Source organism: Podarcis liolepis (genome assembly GCF_965112155.1).
Source record: "Podarcis liolepis genome assembly, chromosome: 1".
NCBI lineage: Eukaryota > Metazoa > Chordata > Lepidosauria > Squamata > Lacertidae > Podarcis > Podarcis liolepis.
The window spans coordinates 92,848,752-92,865,041 of NC_139554.1; the positions used below are offsets into that span (position 1 = coordinate 92,848,752).

A 16,290-nucleotide genomic window follows, 5' to 3' on the forward strand; every position below is an offset into this window, starting at 1 on the left:
AGTGTCTGCTAGATGATGTCCACACGCGTTCACCCGTACACACGTGCACCAGAATATGCGTGTAGTAGTAGCACAAGCAACTGCAAAACAAGCCTCCCTGCCTTCTCCGCTCCTAGGAGCGGAGCATATACAACCTTCACTCCTCCTCCAGTACCAATTGCAGCCTCTTCTTTCCAAGCAAATAGCGCCGGCCAGGATGCAAGAGAAACCCGGGTGCCACTAATGCAGTAGTAGGTCTGGTTGGGTAACGAGAGTAGTCACCCCTAGCGCGCATGTGCACGTGGCGCCCCGTAAGGAATCGTCTCGTTTCCTAGCGACGGAGGAGGGTTGCCCCGCCCCGCCTTCCCTTGCGTCATTACTCGGCGACTGACCCAGCGCGCGCTGTTCTCCGTACGTGCGCGCGAGAGCCTCGAAGGATGGAAGCGTTAGCCTCGGAGCTGTACGGCGTGCAGGCGGTGCGCTTCGGCGAGTTCGTGCTCAAGAGCGGCCTCGTCTCCCCGGCCTATGTCGACCTGCGCGTCATCGTGTCGCACCCGGCCCTGCTCAACAAGGTGAGCCCCACGGGCGGGCGGGCGGGAACGGGGCGCGCGTGAGGAAGGGAGGCGGGGCCGAGGCAGTTGGAGGAGGGAGGCCGAGAGACCAGCGCCTCATGTTTCTATTGCAGCTGGGGGTCATTATAAGCACCGCTGGTCCTGACTGGGGTTTGCCGGTTTGTCTCTCCTCTCCTTGTTTCCCCCCTCCTCTTGGGGGAAAAGGGTTTACAAGGGTGCAAGCGGGGGGGGGGGCGGCAGCTTGCTGCTATCGAATTTATGTCAGCTTCTCTGTGAGCCTTTTCAGCAGGACAAAAACGCTTTAATGCCTCTTCTAATTTAGTGCCCTCGATACTAATGGACAACAGCTGTCATCACCTCCGGCCCTAACCATGTTGACTGGGACTGAGGGGAGTTGGAGGTCAGCCATGCCTGGAGATTTGGAAAGCCTGTTTTAAACAAGCAAACAAACATGGCAAGAGTGTTAGAAGAGTCAGAAAGGGACCACGAGGGTCATCTAGTTGCTGGGGAAGAGGGCGGCTGTCAAAGATGATACAATCCTGCCAGCTAGTAGTACTCCTGGAACCATGTTGGGGTGGGTTTTTCCCTCATTCATAATTGTCTGTAGTGGAAGGTGAGGTAGAGGGATATGGATGGAAGAAGGGCACAAAGAGATAAGAACATTGATTTGTCTTGTCAGCATTGTTGCAAATGATACCCTTCTCAGAACTTGATAGCATAGCTGATCATTTGTGCCATATTCAACCAAATAGTTGTGCTAGTGGAACCCAACACAAGGATTCCCACTAATGCAACAGAGATCACACAACTACATGATTCTTCCAAGGAAATAAATAAGCCATCACTGCTTGTTGCTCTTCAACCTATATGCAAAGAACACAAGCATAATTAGGTGATGAAGTAAGCACCATGTGAAGAAATAAAATCCATATGATCTTTGGTGCTTATGGCTTCACTTTCTGGTGATTCTTTGTGGACTCTCCTTATTTTATTGACAATGTATTAATGTTTGGTTATAATGGTAGAACCTATTTTATATTTAAAACAATTTCTTTCAGGTAGCAGGTTTCCTTTTTCAAACAGCAAAGGATGCTGCAATCAAGTATGACACTGTGTGTGGGGTCCCATACACGGCTTTGCCCCTGGCTACAATCATCTGCTCAACCAACCAGATCCCAATGCTTATACGGCGAAAAGAAGCTAAAGATTATGGTAAAAAGAATCAAATTTACCTAGATCATAATATTGGCATTATAAGCAATGAATATTCAAGACAGCAAAAATATTTATAATAAATAAACAAAGTTTCCAACTTCCTCGGTAGTGTATATACAGTTTGTTGTTTTAGCATATCTAGAAAGGTAATAGTTTGATGTACATAACACGCCTGTGATTTAGGAGCCTTAGTGCAGAAGTTTAAACCACAAGTTTTTATTAACTGGTGTAGTGCACGTGCTATTTTTAATAGTACAGTGGTACCTCTAGTTACGAACTTAATTCTTTCCGGTGGTCTGTTCTTAACCTGAAACTGTTCTTAACTAGAGGCGTGCTTTCGCTAATGGGGCCTCTTGCTGCCGCTGCGCCGCCAGCACACGATTTCCATTCTCATCCTGGGGTGAAGTTCTCAACTCGAGGTAACTCTTCCAGGTTAGCGGAGTTTGTAACCTGAGATGCTTGTAACTCGAGGTACCATGGTAGTAGCAATAATATTTTCAGTTGAGCTGGCAAGGTTGGTTTTTTTGTATCGGTAGGTTAATGAAAAATGCCCTTTTTTGCTTCAAAAGGTACCAAACGTCTTGTGGAGGGGACTATAAACTCAGGAGAAACTTGTCTGATCATTGAAGATGTAGTTACCACTGGTTCAAGTGTTCTGGAGACAGCAGAGACCCTTCGGAAAGAGGGGTTGAAGGTTACAGATGCTATAGTGCTTTTGGACAGAGAGCAAGGAGGGGGAGCCCTGTTGGAGAAGCATGGCATACGCCTACACTCAGTATGCACCTTATCTAAAATTCTCAAGATCCTTGAACAGCAGGAAAAAGTTTCTCCTGAGATGGTGGCAAGAGTAGAAAAATTCATCCAGGAGAATATTATTAAACCACCTGAGCAAAATGGTAATCCTCCCATGAAAAGAATGTGCAAAGAAATGAGCTTTGCTGCACGGGCTGAACTGCCAGACACTCATCCCCTCGCTGCACAACTTCTCAGGCTGATGGAGAAAAAGCAGTCTAATTTGTGTCTTTCTGCTGATGTGACTAACTCCAAAGAATTGCTCCAGCTTGCTGCGACTTTGGGCCCTTCCATCTGTATCTTGAAGACTCACATTGATATTCTGGATGATTTCAGCCAAGAAATAGCCAAGGAGTTGAGAGCACTTGCAGATAAGCATGAATTCTTGATATTTGAAGATCGCAAGTTTGCAGACATTGGAAATACTGTGAAGCATCAATATGAAGGTGAATTTGGCATAACTACCAACCCCTCGCTCTTCTTTTCAACCTATAACATGTTGCATATCTCTATAGGGCTGCATATGTTCCTAATACTCTTAATTTGAAATGTTGATGTGGCCTTCGCTGACTTGAAACTAGCTCTTTATTTTCAAGCCTTCAAGGGCCTTGCTTTTGAGCTGACTTTTTTCAGATTGTATGCTATATTGAGAAAAATAATACTGAGGAAACCAAGCCTGAGGCTAGCCTACAGGGTGCTAAAAATATAGAATATTGATATTCCATATCGTGATAGTACTGTGTAGTTATGACCTTGATAGGTGTGGAAAATATGACTCTGGACAATATTTCTACAGTGGTAATAAAAGTTTTGAAAAGGGTATCCCTGGTTAATCTCTTAAGTAGTTATCTGATTGCCAAAAAGATGCTTAACTGATACATTGTCTATTTTCTGTTTCAGGTGGTATTTTCAAAATAGCATCCTGGTCAGATATAGTTAATGCTCATGCTGTTCCTGGACCTGGAGTTGTTAAGGGATTGAAAGAAATAGGGCATCCTTTACAGAGAGGGTGTCTCTTGATCGGTGAGATGAGCTCAGAAGGGTCGCTGGCCACTGGTGACTATACAAAAGCTGTGGTAAGTTGGAGCGTTCATCTCAACAAAATGCCTTGAATGGTCTAGATCTCCCACCACCACCATCTGGGAGGAGGGGGGAAGCTCTTTTGAAAAGCAGCATTTCTTGGATTTTAATGTGCTACTTTAAGTTTCTCCAATTGGACATAGCCAGCAAAGATAATATTTGCTGGTGCTTTTTCTGGAATAGATCAGAATGGAAGTGTAGCAGCATAATACTGCAGTGAAATTAATGTCTGAGGAAAAGTAGTGGGAGTTTACACTTCTGAAAAATGAAAAACAAAGTTCTTGGGGGGTGTGGGTAGGAATTGAGGGAAATGGGGTGAGGCAAAGGAAGCAAGGAGGTTGTATTTGTGATTGGCATGCTCATTTGCTATTGAGATAATGGTATCCATTGTGGACGGAGGTAAGTGGATTGTATGATGTTCTGATCAGTACAGTCTCTTGATTCTTTATTGTGTTGTCTTGATTTTGTTAAGGCTGCAAGTCTTTGTGCTTGCATAATAGCACCTTGTTTAGTATTTGTTCCTCCATTCTAGAGCAAGAATGTAAAGCATTTTCTAACTGCTCTTGTTTATTTGTTTTCCTTTAGGTTAAAATGGCTGAGGAACACTCCGATTTTATTCTGGGATTTATTTCTGGCTCCAGAATTATTGACAAACCTGAATTTCTTCATCTGACTCCTGGTGTTCAGATGCTGGCTGGAGGTAAGAAATTCTGTGGCACTTTGATGGTACAAAATATTTATGAAAATACCAGAATAACTGAGATAATTCAGAGGTATGCTTGCAAATATTTCTGGTTTGTATGCTGGTGAGGGTGAGAATGCAGTCAAAGTCCCCAGTAGTTCCGGTTCAGAGTATACCCCTCCCTGTCCTAACATTGAGATTGCCTTTAGATTTGTATGTCTGGTTCTGCATTCCCTAGCCTTGGGTGAGAGATCACATCCAAATAGTCTCAGAATTGCCCAATTCATGTACTACAGTGAGGAGAGTGGGGAAGATGATGAACAGATCTACAGAGTTGTAATGTAGGAGTAAAACATACTAACTGTTCCACACTAGAAGCAGCCAAATAAGTGCAGTATCATAAAATACAATATACAAGCTCCCTAAATGTTAATAATGCTCTGTCCAGTATTTTCTTATTTCATTCACTGAAAACTGTAACTGGATATTAAGGTTACTGGAAATAATTTCCTACTTATCTGTGCTTGTATGCAAGTTCAGAATTTGTAACAGCAGACAAATCACATCTCTCACATTTGTTTCCATGTGTCAGTCACTTGGTTCTGATAATAGTATAGCAGGTTTCCCCTTGCACAGTGGAACTCTCCCCTGTAGCCCCCTGAGCTACACTGTAGGGTGCTGGAGGTCCCTCCAGAGCAGATCTTAAGGGTCTGTTGGGAGAGAAATGGGAAGTCCTGCTGTATGAGTGGATCTGTGCACACATAGCCTTGGCTGCAAACCAGTCCCTGCTGGTTTGTATTGCAACCTTGCCATGCTTTAAATTATATACAAATATCAAGGCATATTTGCCATGGATATGCCAGTGAGGCTTTATGTTTCATATTTAATCAGTGTTAATAACCCTTTAAGAAAGCTGTTATTTTGTGCTATTTGGTTATTATTATTTGCTCTGATGTGCAGTACCTCATATTGTTGATTATCTCATCTTGGTTAAATCCTTTTAGAGCATGCTTTTTTCCTGTGCACACTTAATAGCATCTTAATAATACAGTGGTACCTCAGTTTACGAACTTAATTTGTTCCGGAAGTCTGTTCTTAAACCAAAACCATTCTTAAACCGAGACACGCATTCCCCAATGAGGCCTCCCGCCGCTGGTGCCCTTCCACCGTTCAGATTCCATTGTAAGACAGAGGTAAAGTTCTCAAACCAAGACAATGTTTCCATTTTTGCAGTTTGTAAACCAAATTGTTCTTAAACTGGACTGTTCTTAAACCGAGGTATCAGTGTATAAGGATAAATCTGTACCCAGTGTTAGCGTGGGGAACACTTTTTGGAGTTCGCCAGCATTCTTGAAACTCTTTTATGAAGCAAACTACTGGAGAGCAAGCATAACATGGCATATTTGTGATTGTGATCCATTGCAGGTGATAAGCTTGGGCAGAAGTACCTCAGTCCTCAGGAAGTGATTGGTAAAAGAGGTTCGGATATCATCATTGTCGGCCGTGGTATCTTATCTGCGCCCAGTCGCCCAGATGAAGCAGAGAGTTACAGGAAAGTAGCATGGGAAAGCTACTTGCAGAGAATTGGTGTCAGTGCACAAAAATAGCACAACTGCTGTGTTTTGTTAAGCAAGCCAAATTCTAGAAGCAGGAAGGATTGAGAAGGTAATTCTTTGTTGTTATTTTGCCTAATGAATGTTGTTGTATGTTCAAATTTTGCTATAAAGTTATTTGAGAATCAGTACAGAAATTGTAAATTTTGACTCTGAATTCAGACAGCTGCGTGTCGTCCTCTATCCCATTTTTAAAAACACTTTAATGGGCTTTTTAAAAAAAACTCCAGTGGTTTTGCGAACCACAGAGCCATAAAGATTGTGAGAAAAGAAAAAGCTGAGCAAATCCTGATCACGTTGCTTTTGCAGTTGTTTAAAGTACTTAGTTGCTGTTCTCAGTTGTGTTAAAATGTAAGGACTGAGTGTGATAGGGCGCTAGGCCCTCTTCCACGGAGCAGTTTCTCCATCCAGCATTTGGTGCTTTAGATCATGATGTGAAATACATTTCAAAATCTTGCTCAGGTGCAGGAATTGTGTGCCTTAGGTATTCATATACTTGTGTACTACGTGGAGATGATGCATTCCATTAATGATCTGCTACCTCAAACCACATTCGGGATCCTTGCTTCTCTAATAATTGCCTCACTGGTAAAATGCAGTGGTTGTCACAACAATAAAGTAAACTTCAAAAAGACTATGTTTAAATGGTATGCGAATGGGAAGGTCTTTTTGTACATTAAATACTCTGGATGATACCCAGTGGCATGGATATCCTTTTCCCCCTGAGCCCCCCCCCCAAATCTTCCATGAAATGTCCCCAACCCTCTGGAGTAGAGGAAGGGCAAGTTCACTGTGAGCAGAAGTATGTTCCACTTGCAGACAAGACAGAGTTGTGTGTCAACATACGCTTTTGTAAATGTCAAGCTCTTCTAGAACATTTGCATCCTATTTGTCTTGGCTTAGAAAGAAATGTGTATCATTGTATAAAATTTAAGCCACCAGAGGGTGCTATAACCCTTTGTGTTTTTCAAAAGTGTCTTTACTTAGGGTTGCCATGCACCCGGAATTTCCCAGACATATTTGGAATACCGCATTCATCAGCAGTGTCTGGGCAGAAATCGCCCAACTGGGAAAATCTGGACATATGGCAGCCCATGTCGACAATGCCAATTTGGCCAATTTTTCCTTAAAATAACTGCAAAATGTCAATTTTTTGCAATCTTGCCAGAAAAAGCACAACTTTTCTGTCTGGATTTTCAATGTTTGAAATATGGCAACCTTACTTTACATAGACTTGTTTATTACTGTTTGGTCTTCCACAATAACTGCCGAGAACTAAAAAACTAAACTTACCTATTGTTTAGGACTTGGCAACCATTTTTGCTGGAATATAAATGTGAAATCAGTTGTCTGCTGTACGAAATATTTGTCATTTGTGCTGCTTTGGAGCAAAATAGACAAATGCAGATGTACTGTTCTCCTAACCATCTTTAGGTTCATGTAGGCTCAGCACTACTCTTACCATCTATTTGAGTTGCACCCCCTTTCTGTCATTGTCTGTGTATTCAGTGTAATATCTGTGTTGATATAAGACAGTTGATGGGTCTAGCCATACTTTTAACATTTCCCTAGAGCAATGGTAGGCAGAGAGCATTTTTAAATGTGCCTGCATCACTCATATGGGTTGGTGTGAGAAAATAGAGAAGAGAAAATAGATACTCCTGAAAAGCAATAGTTGGAGATGATTGAGAGGGAAGTGTCCCAGGCTGTCCCAAGTATAAATTACTGTTTAATTGAAGTAGTAGATATTTAACAGAAAAGAACTGAGTTTTCACTTCAGAAAACAAATAAGGGGAGTTTTGTTTTGACAAAATGATAGTTGGATCTCCTTTGTTTTGTTGCACATACCTCCTTCATTTAGATCGGACTTATTGTTAGCATACATTACTATTTGTATGTGCTTGGCCTTAATTGGCATGGTTTTGGAAGCGGCCAAGGGAACAATGCTTTTCATTCAGGCACATCTCTGTAAAGAAATCTGTGTCCAGGGTTAATGTGCCCTATAATCTCTAATTTTACATTCCCTGGCTTCCTTCCATATGTTAGCAACATGAGAACTAGGTCACAATTTGTTTGTGTTTTTTTTTAAAAAAACTCATTTGCATAATATACCATAGGCATTCCTAGCTGAGGCAGTGAATGAATTACATTGGAGACGGGCGCTGGATGTGCTAACCTCTGCTAGTTTATAAAGCAACTTGAATTTCTTAATTGTATCCTTTTTGTAAAATAAGGGTGGTTTTTTATGTGGCTAGATTTGACTTTTATACATTTAAGCTGATGCAGTCTTTGGCGTTGTGGTCATCAGGTGATATTTCTTGTTAGACTGGTTGCTTGGCAAACTTCTGTGCCAAGGAAATGCAGTAGCTTAATGAAGGCAAAAATATTCATTCTGCAGTTATTTACTGGCTTGCAGTACTTGTTGAAGAACCAAATCCATCAGAGATTGTTACTTCATTCAATACTAGGCACTGAGCCAACTACTCCAATATAGTGATTCTCCATAACTGGCTGTTATTGAAATGCTCATTACAGATTATTACAGGAATGACACAAACACTTGATAGCCATTTAAATTCTGTAGTTCTGTTCCATTCTCTGTTGAAGTGTTCAATGGCCATTTCATTCAGAAGATGTAAGTGGCATGAGGTGCTTTGCAGTACCTAATTGTTGTTGTTTTCAAGTTTCCACCCCACCTTTAATTTGGCTGCTTTACACTTTCATTTTGAGATGAAGCTGGACCCAGTTTATTTTAACAGTGAAGGACAATTTCAGCCTTTTGTAACGTGGCCCTTTATCACTGTAATCTGTTATATGCAACCTTTCTTTGCTATTAGCCAAACAGTGCTTTTCCACTACAGTGGTACCTCGGGTTACATACGCTTCAGGTTACATACGCTTCAGGTTACAGACTCCACTAACCCAGAAATAGTGCTTCAGGTTAAGAACTTTGCTTCAGGATGAGAACAGAAATCCTGCTCCAGTGGCGCAGTGGCAGCAGGAGGCCCCATTAGCTAAAGTGGTGCTTCAGGTTAAGAACAGTTTCAGGTTAAGAATGGACCTCCAGAACGAATTAAGTACTTAACCCGAGGTACCACTGTATCTCCAGCCACTATGACATGTAAGAGACAACTTTATTTGTGTGAGTGAATTAATTAATGTGGTTAAGATGGAAAGTTCATAAGTTCTAGTATGTCAGGTAATTGTACAACTCTTCTCATTCCTCCATCAATCCTGGCTTTGATTGATGAGTGTTCTATTTTTACATGCCGTGGGCTGTTCTCTTCTTATTGGTTATGTTGCCATTATAAAGCCTTTGGAGGCCTTGAGGGAAAGGTGGCGTATAAAAATGTTAAATAAACACAGTTTGATGCTGGGTAGCAGATAGTAATTGTGTTCATTGTAGCAAACATAAACAGCCTATTGGTCTATGTCTGCACCTACTGCTCCGGCAGGAAATGAAAATAACTTGGTTTTCTCCTGGCAAATGCATTTTGTGACCTGTAAGGGTCAGAATGAGAGAATCAGTGGTAGCTTGGCTAGCCTTTTATTTATTTTATGTTGCCTTCTGCACTGAGGCTGTGATACAAGTCTCTTAAATTACCATAAGAAACAGATATACTCTAATCCTCAAGAATATCAGTTTCTTTCTTTTTTAAAATTGGAGGTTTGTTTTGCAGGCTCAACTAATGGAGCAAGAAATGCTTCCAGGCATTAGGCTACACAATTAGCCTATCGGTTGTAGCCTTAAATTCATACTTGATGTATCTACACTGCACATGTAAGTGTTGGGAGTGATAGTTTAACTGGGACGTTTAAGAAACTGTCATTAAAGTCCCAACAAAATTCAATTTGCAGCTGCCTGCTATATTGAAACTGGACAATGTTTGCAGTAATATTGTATGTACAAGGGAAGTGTATAGACCCTTATTTTTATAATTGCAGAGTCACGAAATGTTTTGAGCACTGTTCTTTCCCCAGTCATTGCAAGAACTTGAAGCAGCACTTCATTAAACTCATATTTGGATTTGTGATAATGGTCTTTGTGTGCTTAAGACCTTCATACGTGTCATATTAAACCTGAGCTGCTGCTGTGATGCTATTGTCATTACTTGGTGGAGTAGGTGCAAGTGGCTACCCCATGTGCTTTGCAGTTGTCATTTTGCTACATGTCGACTGCATGGAATAATATAAAATTTCTCCCTTCCTGGGCTGCAGTAGTCCCACCACTCACTTGATTTTGCTTTTCAGCCCATCCAATTGTTTGCCTGCTGCCACACCTCTTCATTACAGATCATTGAACAGTGAACCTAGCAACTTTGCCCCTTGGACAAGGTGACACAGCATTAAGGCTGATTTTTTCGCGAAGAGGAAATGCAATGTCACCGCCAACAAACAGTAAGCTTTATAAAACAAAAGTACTTTATACACTGCCTCTCTGTAACTAGGCATTTAGAAACCTGATCTTAATACATTTAACACTGTGCTTCTTTAAAGATCTTTATTGTTCAGTGTTAAAGTAGATTAGGTTAAACCTAATGTGTCATATAATGAGAACTACTGAGCAGCCTTTAGAGGACTTCTAGTTGTCTCCTTTGCCAGCATGCAAAACTGGTGACATTGAACAAAAACAGAGATTACGTATCTTAAGTTTTGTGGTTAGTTGAATTATGAAAATATTAGTGTCCACACTTGGTTTTATTTTATTTTCACCATGGGTCACGTAGTGAGCAAATAGGGGCTGATAAATTCAGGTTAAAAAGATTAACAACCAGATGCTAAGCATGTGTACTTGGAAGTTAAGTTCTGTGGGAATTAATTCTAAATAAGCATGCTTGGAGTCAAAACATTTCCAGCTACTTAAAAGCTACTGTGACTGCTGTAATGTGGAATTTCAGATAACTGAGCAGTTTGTAAGTGTACAGGTTAACCTAAAACTGATGGGCTGAACAAGCAGTCTTCCTTGTTTATATTAATTTACATTCTGATTAAAAGTCCTTAAATACAGTGCAACACATCTTTCATTAAAAAAACACTTGATCATGGAAGCGAAGGAATAAGTATACTCATAGCACTTATATGCAATTGCTTTTATTTTTTTAATATAAAAATTTATTCTAAAAACTGTTTAACACCTGGGTATTTTTTTTCAAAAAAACAATGCTTCCACCACCTTCTCCAATGCTAGTTTTTCTCCCCTAAAAACCAGCAGTGACACAATACCCCTATGAAATGGACCTGCATGTTTTTTTCCTACCAAGATATGGCTGAAGCTGCTATATGGCACATTGTTCAATAGGTTGGCGCTTCCGAGGCATCAAGAGCTCCAGGTCAGTGACAACACATTCTGAGCACATCAGCGGGGCTTGGGTTAGAGATCTGCAGAGCACATGGGCTGCTACCCATTTGTCCTCAATGTGCAATAGAAGCCATCTCCTGACATTCAAGTCAAAGTTTAGAATACTGTCCCACTGTAGAGGATTCAGTCTTCCTTTTTGGGAAGCGGTGAGGAAGCCAAGCAGTTGTCAAGCATTCCACTTTCTCTTCCACCTTCAAGCATAGTGTCAATCAACTGTACCATTATAGGTCCTGTTAAGCTTGTTGAATGTGAAATCTAAGCTATGGGTGGAAATAGGTTTTCGGTAAAGAGGGTTTGAAGCCTACAAAAAAGAAAAAAAGGAAGTGATATAAACCGTGTATTTACAGGGAGATTAAACTCTGGACATGCAAACCAAATGCAAGTTCCGTTAAAATCAGTGGAATCTCATTTGTTTTCTCCTCCCCTTAATGTTATTTTGCTACTCTTTCCCCATGCACTCCTAAAGTCTGTAATAGTGTTGTGTGGGCCTAGGTGATGTATCAGTGCATCACCCAGGACCAGTATGACAGCCAGACTGTGATAGAGGCATCACCTAGCACTATATCGCTGGTAAAACCACTGTCACTCCTAAGTCCCTCTGCCATGGGGGGGGGGCTGGCAGAGGCCAGCTAGTTTGTCGCTTCAGGAGTGACTGACTAGAAGAGCCCTCCAGTGTGAAGGTGGAGACAGGCCCCCCCCAACTGAGTGAGCCCTGATGCCTCGCTTGCTTTGGGGGGGGGTTGCCTCTCCCCACCTGACCAGCGCAAGGAAGCCGCGCTGTCTCTCCAAGCAGGCAGGGAGCAGCCAAGCACATGGAGCCTGAGAAGCACATTCTCAAGCTCCCTGCATCTGTCTGCCTCGTGTCTTCTTCATGGGGTGACCAACCGCCCCAAGAGCAAAGCCGCAGCCTGCCCTCCTGGGCAAAGGAAATTTGAGCTGCCAGTACATTGTGGCTCTTCAGCTGCCGCCAACACAGCCGCTGCACATGTTTGCGTCCCTCCACCCAAGCCACCTCTGCCTCCCTGCACACCATTCTGGTCTCAAGCAGCCCCCATGAATCCTTCAAAGCAAGACTTTCCCTTCCTGCTCTCTAGTCTTCAGCGCACATTTCTTCCCACCCCTATGCACTGAGCCCTTTTCCAGCTCTTTCCTGGTTTCCCCCCATGAAGTGAATGCTTACCATTTCATATCTTGCCCGGGAACGCTCACTTTGGAATCTGGCAAATTCTCGCCTGTCATGAATAGTGACCAGCAGCTTCCAAATTGCCAAGAGGACAATCCCCAGGAGCACAATGCTGCCTACCACAGCCAGTAAGATCATCATGGCATCAGGGGCAGTGCTACACTCTGGCAAGGAAAAGAAAGGGACCCCGTTGATTATCATTGATAAGGACACTATCTAAATCCAGTGTAAACATAAGAACTTGCCTTTTCAAATACAGGTATTTATCAAGCCTGAAAGGTTCAGAACCAACAGCAGAATTATGATGCAGTATTTCAGAGACAACAGTTAACTAGTAACATATGATCAGCTCTGCTAATTCATTTGCAGCATATATATTGTTGCAGCAGCAGAGTTTTTATATATCCCAAATCCAGCAAGTGGCTACTTCTGTGCACATATAAGGTCACTGTATGGGTAATTTCACATGTATTTTTTGCTTGCTGCATGGGGCAGCTCCATATATAGCATTTTTAAGAACGGGTGGGGAACCTCAGCCTGGGCTCTTCCCAAGTTTCACCCTTTCCTCAGCCACACTCTTCCCAGGCCACATTCTCTTTCACACGCTCCTTGAGCATGTTTGCCTGGCTCAGAATGTGTCCTTGAACTCTGATAATGCCTCATTTGTCTAGGTGGAAGCTAGAGAGGGGAATGTGAGTGCGTATACAAACTGGCCTACTTTACATAGATAAAATTTACATCCGTTGCTCTGCCCCGTCCACCACTGGCATGCAGCCCCAAAGTTGCCTAGAAAGGAATGCCATCTGAAAATGATGCCCCACCCACTTCAAGCTCACAGCTCAGCTAATTTGACAGGAGACCAAGGCCGGGGGGGCACAACTGCATTCAATTCCCTAAAGCTAAGGTAGGGCACAATATTGCCTAACTTTTTGACTACAAAAAGTATTAATTTTTTTAAATTTTAAATCCAATATTGGACTCTTTCCCCAAAGTCTGGAGCTGTTTAGATCAGGAGCTTTAGATTATCATGCTATACCATTGCTTATCTAGATTCTTTTTTACTTTGGTCATAGTTAGACTTAAAAATAAGGGTGGGGATTTGGGTCTAGCCAATAGGCTCCAATTGGCTCGGATGTTTCTTCTGGCAAGAATGCTTGCAACACTGAGGTAAGTTGACTTCATCATCCCATCACACAAGGTCCTTCTGATGTGCTCCAGATGTGCCTGGCACTGATTACTGACCATCAACCTTCATCCCCTCTCACTAGTATTCTGTGGACCACTCCCTGTGTGAATCTGTTCTTCTGGCTTAACCTACAAGCAGTTTTTTCCCCCATAGTGAAAATTAATTAGTGGGCAGAGCAATCCAAACCCCTCTTGTGCTCAGCTGTCTCCTCCCAGCTAAGCTGGCCTCTTGCAGGCTGCCTTCAACAGAGCAATGCAGAACTGCCCCTTTGAAATATACAGACACAAGGGAGTTCTATGGGCGGCCAGTGAAAGGTCTCAAAGCACGGTATATGGGGGGGCAGGGAGACTGAGCTAGCCTAGGATCCATCAGCATCAGGCTCAATCACTGCACCATCTCCAGGCTGGTGCAGCAATTTAAAGCCTCACTTTCAGCCCTGGCTGTTGTGCATGGCAGGGCTGTGGAAGTGGCCCCACCACACTAAAGCCCCCAAAGGGGAAAGGCTTGGTTCGCCTTAAATACCTCAAACTGCTCGTGTGTTTTCTGCACATCTGAAAAGGGAAAGAGTATTTAGGGACAACATCCAAGCTCTTGTACCCTTAGTGGTGTTAAAAGAAGCAAAATATTCTAAGGGATTCTCCAGTCAAGTTCACAACCAAACTTTTGCCTTGGTGGTATGGACAAACAGCACAAAGCATGTACGATATAACAAACCTGGTTCCTTGAGAACAGTAATGTTTGTCTTTCCACTGGTGAGTTCCGTGTAGGTGAACTTCATCACACAGTCCTTCACTGGATAAGCACACAAGACTGAATGAGGGTCATCAGTTTCTGGAATAAAAAGTAAGACAATCCTATTTATAACACAAAGATTTAAAACCCTAGCATATTGCGGCATATGTTGAAAAGCATTTTAACCTATAACATATCCCCAGCATTAGATGCTCCCTTTGTTTTGCTGGGCATTTGTTCAGCGCATCAAAACACATGTTTGAATTACCATTATTTTGACCCCAGAAATGGAAGAATATGTTGAGATTCTAAGTCTCTTGGGTCTCTGGATTCCTTTCAATATGACGGCCTTCCTGTTGGTACATATGGAGCAAATTAGGAAACCATTCAAATGTCTAAAATTGTTGAAACCATTAACATAGTGAGTAGGTGAAAGATTGACTCGGCTGCATGCCTAAACATTTTGAAAGCTATGGATAAACACAACTCCAAGATTGCAAAGGAGATGTTGGTATGGCCCTACCCTCCTTAAAGAGGAATTTCTATGTCTCTCTGAAAGAAGGCCAAACAAAACTGAAACTTGGAAGGCCTTTTTTGGAAGAGGAAGTTTCATTTCCTTATGCCAATCTCCATGGAGGAAGTAATTGTCTGGAAATAAGCTTAATTTTGCAATCCAGTTGGGGCACAGGGAGTAGCGGGGAGATGGAGATTAAAATATTCAACACTGATAAGGTCAATGTTGTGCATTACAGAAAAACATGCTGTGATAGATACGCTGAATAGGGTCAAGTGAAGGCATTAAACTGAATAGTTATGTGGAAATAGCAGAAAGTAAAAAATAATATTCAGTAGCCTAGGCCAAAAGCCTGACAATAAAGTTTTGTTTCCACCACACAGCAAAACACCAAGGCCCCTCAGACTTACGAGTGTCAAAGCCTGGGTGTGAAAACAAGGAAATCCCATTTACCCAGCAACTGCATGTTTATAGGTGAGGCAGGATTGTATGGGAGGATTGGCTCTTCAAGTATCCATGAGCAGGTTACTTTCCATCTGCCTGTGCTCCTGCTCCCATGTTAAGAATCTGATGTCTTCCCTTTTCATCTCTCTTACTGTGTGAGCATTTGGCTGCCTGGCAGATGGCTTGTAGACCATGTCAGAAGCACAGACCTTTGCAGTAGCTTCTGTCTCAAAGATGCCTGAACCTTCATTACTCCTGATAGCAGATGGCCCACAAATCCCTACCTGTACATGTACAACTTCAGACCAAACTAAGAGCAACTGGTATACAGACATACAGACATTCAGTCAGGAGAGGAATCAAATATAACCCTGCTAAACATCTTGAATTAGTCACATTTAATAAATGAATGCTCTTCAAACTAATTCTTTAAAATAGATTCTTTAAAATAGATTCACTAGTGCATCACTGGAGAAGTTCTGATGGACCTTCTAAAACGGATGGGGAAGTTCATGGAGGATGAGACACCTAACCATAATGGAGGCTATGTATTGTCTCCATGAACTATGGAGGCAGTTCTGTGCCCCCATGGTCAGAGGCAGAATAATTCTGAATTGTTGGAAATTGCAGGAGGATGCTCAGATCCTACTTGCAGGTTTCCCACAGGCATCTATCTGGTTGGCCACTGTGAAAACAGGATGCTGGACTAGATGGGCCATTGGTCTAATCCAGCAGGCTCTTATATTGTTGCTGAATTGCATCTCCCATCATCCCTAACCATCAGCCATGCTGGCTGGAGCTGATGGCAGCTGAAGCCCCAACAGCCTCTGGAGGACCACGGGTTCCCTATCTGCTCTAGAAGTTAAACTAGTAAACGTTAACCAACAAACACAAACTAGCATGGGGACAATCAAAGAAGGACACCTTCACCACGGTATG

At 42.4% G+C, this 16,290-nt stretch overlaps 2 protein-coding genes across 5 annotated transcripts in view; one reads left to right on the forward strand and one right to left on the reverse strand.

Moving 5' to 3' along the window:
- Positions 1-272: 272 nt before the first annotated feature.
- The window catches only part of UMPS (uridine monophosphate synthetase), a 53,238-nt gene continuing 37,220 nt past the window's right edge, over positions 273-16,290 (forward strand). Inside the window, exons 1-7 of one of the 4 annotated variants that reach the window (XR_014522737.1) lie at positions 365-551; positions 1,610-1,763; positions 2,336-3,004; positions 3,459-3,634; positions 4,224-4,338; positions 5,746-5,985; positions 10,185-11,689. Coding sequence is in view for 2 of the 4 variants with exons in the window: in XM_083490632.1 (XP_083346758.1) it covers positions 417-551; positions 1,610-1,763; positions 2,336-3,004; positions 3,459-3,634; positions 4,224-4,338; positions 5,746-5,927 (1,431 nt within the window). In the remaining 2 variants the exon portion in view is untranslated. Of the gene's footprint in view, positions 552-622; positions 710-1,609; positions 1,764-2,335; positions 3,005-3,458; positions 3,635-4,223; positions 4,339-5,745; positions 6,581-10,184; positions 11,690-16,290 lie in introns of those variants that run through there. The other 3 variants (XM_083490632.1, XR_014522736.1, XM_083490633.1) reach the window with 3 other exon arrangements.
- ITGB5 (integrin subunit beta 5) overlaps positions 11,009-16,290 on the reverse strand; it is a 77,576-nt gene continuing 72,294 nt past the window's right edge. Inside the window, exons 13-15 of the mRNA XM_083489318.1 lie at positions 14,376-14,492; positions 12,473-12,639; positions 11,009-11,593 (exon numbers count right to left, since the gene is read on the reverse strand). Of these exons, the coding sequence (XP_083345444.1) occupies positions 11,498-11,593; positions 12,473-12,639; positions 14,376-14,492 (380 nt within the window). The 3' untranslated portion in view covers positions 11,009-11,497. The remainder of the gene's footprint in view (positions 11,594-12,472; positions 12,640-14,375; positions 14,493-16,290) is intronic.